Below are 7360 nucleotides of genomic sequence, written 5' to 3'. Positions count from 1 at the left end.
AAAAATTCTCAATAAAATCAATGCATAAATGAAGTGAGAATTCAACAACAAAAGATAATACAACAAAGTAGCAAACAAAAATCACAGAGCTTAAGACTCAATAACAAAACTGAAAATTCAGAGGGTGTAAAAACAGCATACTAGATCAAAAAGAAGGAGGAATAACCAAACTCAAAGATCGGAAGTGTAATTCATCCAAAGAACGAATGAAAGTAAAGACAGCTAAAGGAACTAATGGGACACCACTAAGTGGACCACTCTTGCCATGATACTTACCATGATACTCTCTGAAGGAGAAGGCAGAAAGGGACAGAAAACTTATTCAATAGTTTATTCAAATGACTAAAAACTGGGGGAAAGAACCAGACATCCAGATCCATGAAGTCCAGAGTGTTCCAAAAAAAGGGAAATTCCCAAAGGACCCTCATAAGAAATTATTATAATTAAATTTCAAAACTTAAAGACAAAGCAAAAATCTAAAAAGTAGCAACAGAAAAACATTTGACAGAAGAAAATCCATGGCAGATGACCAGCAGATTGTACAGAAGAAACTTAGAGCAGACAACATAGCACCACAAAGTGGTAGGGAAAAACCCTGTTGCCCAACAAACTCTACACAACAAAGTAGTCATTCAAAACTGAAAGGGAGTTTTCCAGATAACCAAATACTAAAAGAAATCCATCATCACTAAACCAGCCTTAAAAGAAATGCTAAAGGAACTTCTTCAAGCTAAAACAAAGGATACCAATTAGTATCAAAAAACAATGAAAGTACAAATCTCAGTGGTAATGATGAGCATACAAATTCTGAATATTCCAATGTTATAATGGTGATAGGTAAGTAATTCATAACACTTGTATATATATTATATATATTTTTTAAAATTTATTTATTCATACAGAACTGGGGCATAGGCCAGAGATGTGGAGGGTGAGAGGATTCACCAGAGACAGACCAGAGAGCAGAACAGGCAGATCGATGACGAAGTACACTGCTGAGGGGAGCAGCAGGCGGGTCAGGAGAGGTCTGCCGTGCCATGTGGTCACCTCCCAGGCAGGCAGGAATGCAACTCATGCGGAAGTGGCTTTAGCTTCTTAGTGTTGTGCTTTAACCTGCTGCGCCACCAGGGAGGGCCACACTTGTATATATTTTTAAAAGACAAAAGTTTTCAAAATAATTTTAACAATAAAGTATATGTAGCTGTAAAAAATATATGAATTGTGTATAAGGAACATTAAATATAGGGGGAAGGTGAAACTGCAGAACTTAAGTATGCATTTTAAGTTTAAATGTTATCAGCTTAATATATTAATATACATATAAATATAATATGTTCTTTTAAATATCCTAAGGGGGTTTTACCTTAATACTATTATGTTTCTCTTGTTTGTATGTTCAGGCAATTAATCTTCCTACATTTTTTTTTAAAGATTTATTTATTTGTTCATACAGAACTGGGGTACAGGCCAGAGGCTCAGGGGGTGGCGAGAGGCTTCACCAGAGACAGAGTGGGGAGCAGAACAGGCATATCGACAAAGTACACTGCTGAGGGGAGCAGCGGGCGGGTCAGGAGAGGTCTGCCACTCCATGTGGTCACCTCCGGGGCAGGTGGGAATCGAACTCAGTGGCTTTAGCTTCTCAGTGCTGTGCTTTAACCCGCTGCGCCACCAGGGAGGGCCTCTTCCTACACTTTTTTAAGAAGGTAGCTTTCAGAGTATTTTTCTAACTTTATAAAATTTTTACTCTTGTTGTTGCCACATGTCAAAAAAAAAAGTTTGCTTCCTGAACCTCCCAATTCTTCCCCCCCCTTCCTTATTCTAAGTAGTCTCTTTCCTTCCCCTTCATTTTAGTCAATTTTCAGTATTCTGTTCAATTTTGATACTACTATACTATTCGACTTCACTTCTCCTCAGTGTGGTAATCTAGCCTGCTAAAGAACTCTACAAGGTGGCACTTAAAAAGTTATTTGAGAGCTCTCCCTGGTAGCGCAATAGGTAAGGGCACAGCACTGTAAGTTAGCCTCAGCCGCTTCAGTGCAAGTTCGAGACCTGGCCAGAGTAGTGACCGACATGGCATCGCAGGACTCCCCTGACTCCCCTCAGCAGTATACCTCATTGATCTGCCTGTTCTGCTCCCTACTCTGTTTCTGGTGAATCCTCTCATCACCCCTGTACCTCTCACCTGTACCCCAGTTCTGTCTGAATAAATACATCTTTATAAAAACAAAACAAAAAGAAAGTTATTTGAGGGCTCTCCCAGATAGTATAATGGGTTAAAGCACCACATTATGAAGCTCTTAGAGGACAATGCAGCATGAGTTCAATCCCCAGCCAGGGAGCTGACCCACATGGCGTGGCAGACTTCTTCTGACCCGCCTGCTGCTCCCCTCAGCAATGTACTTTGTCAGTCTGCCTGTTTTGCTCCCCACATTGTCTCCGGTGAATCCTCTCACCTACCAAACCTCTGGCCTGAACCCCAGTTCTATAAGCATAAATAAATAAATCTTTTTTAAAAAAAGTTATTTGAAGCCAGGCTGCTCTAACTTCTTTCTGTTCTGAACACAAATACACTATATATTCACCTGATATTGGACTTTGATTTCAGCCACTGCTCTTAATAGAGCCCATGACACTGTCTAATAAAATAGTTGAGGATATTCGGAGTCCTCCAGCTTTTAAGTTCTATGAAACACCCCATTCTTGCTATTTACTCTTGCACAGACAATAGGAAGTCTAGTGGTTACTAGTGTTCTGCCATTACCTGTTTTTATGTCTATGTATTTATAGTAGGCTACTGGATTTGCTATATAGTCTTATGGTACTACAGGAAGTAAAAAATAACTATGATTAGCAGCCTGTATTTACATCCTAATATCCCTCTCAGACCAAATTTAAAGCAATTATGTCTTTACATTCACCATATACTTAATATTTCTTTTGACAATTATTTCTAGTTGTTTTTAAACCATCTTCTCATAAGACATTCATTCTTTTTGAAATAGGCAAAAAGACACTCCAAATCTGTAATTGTTAAAAATGTTATTAAATTCTTTAATAACATTTCAATACTCCCAAGTGCTTCTTTATTCAGTTCAGAGAATTAACAAGTGATTACATTTTGAGACATTCCTTCAACTACATACGGTTCTGTTCTACTGAGGTTTAAAACAAGAGCACTGGAAAGTTAAATAATTAAACACAAGAACATAAATACAAATGTGTTTTAAAATCTAAATGTAATCTGAGATTCCATTTTTATGTATCTAAACTTTGTTTTCCTTGAATACTGGGGTATAGCATTCATTCAGTATTCCTAGTCTAGGGGTCAGCAAACTACAGCCCACTAACTCAGTATCCACTTTGTAAAGAGATTTACTGGAATACAATCATTGCTATGCCCTTATTTATTTTCTATAGCTAACTTTCAAATCACAACAGCAGAGGCAAGTAGTTGCAACAGAGATTACAGGCCCATAATGCCTAAAATATTTACTATCTGACCTTTTTAAAAGGATTTAGTACACTATTGTCCCAGCACAAAGAGTTATCAAGCAAGTTCCACACCAGAACCTGGAGCTCTATACACAATCCTGAGTAGGATGACTCTGTTGTACTGGGTGTCCGACCCACAGCAGAATGTTTAGAACCCTCACTGCTCAGGAACTAAATGACAGTAAAAATCCCAGCCCTTGTGCTAACCCAAACTTCCCAGATATTCCAAACAAGCTGGGATAGAACAGAAGTACAACCCCTGAAAGAGAACCACTGAAGAATTAAATGTGTTCAGACTTAGGAGAAAATGCAGTCCTTTAATTCTAAATACAACCAAGAGAGATGAGAGGTTCAGTTACAGTTTAAGAACAAACTGAAAGTCTATTCTCCTTACACTTTGGACTCGAACTCAAAAAAATGCTAATCTTTTACACTTGAAGCAATAAAAAAATGCTAATCTTTTAATAGATTTTATAATTTGAATGATATATTAAGATATCATGGAGTTCACTTAAAATATGAAAATACATTTATAAGACAATCTTACCGATTTGTTCCATCCAGATTTGATCTGTGGATGAAATTAAGCTTTGCATCTGCCCAATAAAGCTTCTGCTCCTCATAATCCAAGGTCAGTCCATTTGGCCAGTAAATTTCAGTGTTTATTATAATGAAGCGACTTGACCCATCCATTCCAGCACGTTCAATCTTTGGCACTTCTCCCCAATCTGTCCAGTACATGAACCTAAAATTCAGATGAACAATAAACCCAGTATATGAACAGGTTAATAGACAAGTATTTTATAATTATCACTCAAAATTCTCTCAGAAACATTGAAATGGAGCACCTTAAAATTTGCTATGGAAATACATCAGATCAAAATTTATTTGGAAATAGAATATTTACACTGGCTCAATGTATCTCCCCAGAGAACACAAAGGAAAAAAGAAATGGTTAACTTCTAAGAAAATAAAATACGTAGCACTATAACATCAGCTAAGTTAACATCTTCATAAAGTAAAAAACATGTCATCATGTTTGTGATGTACTGGAAAGAACAGCATCTTTTTAACAGATCCCTTTTATAGTACTCTTGCTCCCAAATGCATTACCTGAACAAGTAATGACTAAACAGATAAAGCCAAATTGAAGAACACTCTAGGAAGAGATCTTTTTAAAAGTAATATCAAAGAAAGACAAAAGTCTTAGAGGAGGATAAAGAGACATAATAACTTTATAAGGGCATAACTTTGGTCAGGACCATTTGAAAAATGCTAACAAGACATTAAGAAACCTGGCAAACTTGAAAGACTATTAAATTATCCAATAGAAATGTACTAATGTTAAATGCCCTGAATATAATATAATGTACTGTGGTTGGGGTATACAGGAGTGCACTGTATTATTTTTATTTCTACAATAATTTAAAAAATTAAGGGAAGTCTAGATTCTCAGTAAAGACTTTTTTTATTTAAAAGTTAAACTCTGGGGCCCTCCCTGGTGGCGCAGCGGGTTAAAGTACAGCACTAAGAATCTAAAGCCACTCCGCATGAGCTCGATTCCACCTGCCCTGCTCTGGAGGAGATCCACATGGCCCGCAGACCTCTCCTGACCCGCCCGCTGCTCCCCTCATCAGTGTACTTCGTCGATATGCCTGTTCTGTTCCCCACTCTGTCCCTGGTGAACCCTCTCACCCTCCACATCTCTGGCCTGTACCCCAGTTCTGTATGAATAAATAAATAAATCTTTAAAAAAAAGTTAAACTCTGTGTTACACTTTAATTAAAAACATTTTTCAAGTTAATGAGAATGCTATGAACTAGTATGAGATATTCAGTAAATGTGTTGAATTCAACTGAAATTCAGATACAGAATCACTTCATTTACACATCTGATATTTTTATAAACACTACTTACTCAAAGAAATGAGTCGGATGGGAAATAAATATGCTCCCTAAGTAAAAGACACTGTACTAATGACTATATTCATTATCTCTCACAGCAGTATTATCATGTATGATTTGTCATCACCAAATAATTTCAGATGAAAAAATATGGAAAACTCATTAACCACATTAATTTCAATTTACACAACTAATGGAAACAGAGATTCAAACTTACATCCAATTCAAAGGTCAATGTTCACATAGCAGGTGAGAGGCTTAACTTGTAAAGAAGAGATACAAAGTGTTCCTCACACTGAGGATAATGGCTGAATACTGTCCAGAGTAAGGGACAGAGGATTGATTAGACTGATGCATGATAAAACTACATAAGGTATAGACAATTCTAGACCATGTTAGAATTTTTGCTTTTTATTCTAAAAACAACAAAGTTATTAAAGACTTAAGACTGCTTATTAAATGACTAGCTTTGTAGGGGCTTATAAGGGAAATGCAGGAAAGACTGGCACCAGTTTGGAGAAAGAGCAAAGGACAATTTTTTTTTTTTAAAGATTTATTTATTTGTGCATACAGAACTGGGGTACAGGCCAGAGGCTCAGGGGCTGTGAGAGACTTCACCAGAGACAGAGCGGGGAACAGAACAGGCTGACTGATGAAGTACACTGCTGAGGGGAGCAGCGGGCGGGTCAGGAGAGGTCTGCCACACCATGTGGTCACCTCTGGGGTAGGCGGGAATCGAACTCATGCGGAAGCGGCTTTAGATTCTCAGTGCTGTGCTTTAACCTGCTGTGCCACCAGGGAGGGCCGCAAAGGACAATTTTTTAAAAATTAATACAGAGAGGTCAAAGCTACCAAAATGACTGAGGAGCTCTGTATCTCATGTCCCCTAACAACAGGGGAAAAAAGGAGAAAAGGATTGTCAAAAATAACAACATTTTTCAAGGGGTACAGAACAAAATGAGAAACATATATTTAAGAACATCTACTAAATCTCAGTAAGAACTTAAGGCTTTTCAGTTAGGAATTACCTGCATCACCATCCAGACTGCTGGATTTGTAGCAGAAAAGTTCTACCCTGAGTAAACATGGCAAGTCAGAAAGACTGGCAGCTATCTCTCCCTGCAGTAGGGGGCTGAATTTATTTTGGGCAAGAAATGAAAACTCTTTGCCCAGGAATGATGTCAAAATACAAAAGTGCTCTCAGTGGTAAATTATCAAGAGGGCTATTATTCTAGTAAAACTGGTTGGAGCCAGCAATAAAATGGCAGGCCAGACCAAAATTTAACAGGGAGATTCTGGGAAACATACAGGGGAAAATGAATCCTGTTAATAAGCACACATTCATCTTTGAAGGTCAGAAAGTCTATGTACATGCACAAGTCTGCCCATATTCAAGAAATAACAGTGAGACTTCGTTTCTGGATGAATGTAAGTCAAACTCAAAACTTCCTAAAATTTGAAAACAATACCAAACCACAGAGATTCAAAATAAAATAATGAAAAGGTTACCTGATTCCAAGTATTCAGGAACAACCTCTAATCATTCATTAACAGACTACTAAGATATAGTGAGTGACCTAGTGACAACCCCTAGACAGCGATGAAAAAAATCTTAAAGAAAAAAAAAAATTGAGTAGTGACTTCAGAAGCAGCACGTTAAAAGAGAAACACATTAGAAAGAATTAGTCTGGGGGAATCTCAGAACAAACAAAGTAGGAGGAGTCAGAATCCACATTTATTACAATATATGAACTAACATTTCTAGTTCTCCTTAAAAAATCCAAAGATATAGGAATAAAGATTTCAATGTTATTATTATAAACATATTCAAAAAAACTAAAAGAAGGCATGTGTAAGAATTAAAAGGATAGATGGGGCCCTCCCTGGTGGCGCAGCGGGTTAAAGCACAGCACTGAGAATCTGAAGCCACTTCCGCATGAGTTCGATTCCCGCCTGCCGCCTGC

The 7360-nt window shown here is 37.5% G+C and overlaps 1 protein-coding gene across 1 annotated transcript in view; it reads right to left on the bottom strand.

Annotated features, from left to right (window-relative positions):
• Positions 1-7360, bottom strand: part of LRP6 (low density lipoprotein receptor-related protein 6) — a 128691-nt gene that overhangs the window by 69688 nt on the left and 51643 nt on the right. The window contains exon 3 of the mRNA XM_004693271.2: positions 4040-4237. Coding sequence (XP_004693328.1) covers positions 4040-4237 — 198 coding nt within the window. The remainder of the gene's footprint in view (positions 1-4039; positions 4238-7360) is intronic.

This window comes from Condylura cristata, unplaced genomic scaffold (assembly GCF_000260355.1).
Source record: "Condylura cristata isolate star-nosed mole 26May11 unplaced genomic scaffold, ConCri1.0 scaffold00036, whole genome shotgun sequence".
Lineage (NCBI taxonomy): Eukaryota > Metazoa > Chordata > Mammalia > Eulipotyphla > Talpidae > Condylura > Condylura cristata.
Note: the sequence above shows the minus strand (reverse complement) of the source record. Positions and strands in the feature narration are given on the sequence as shown.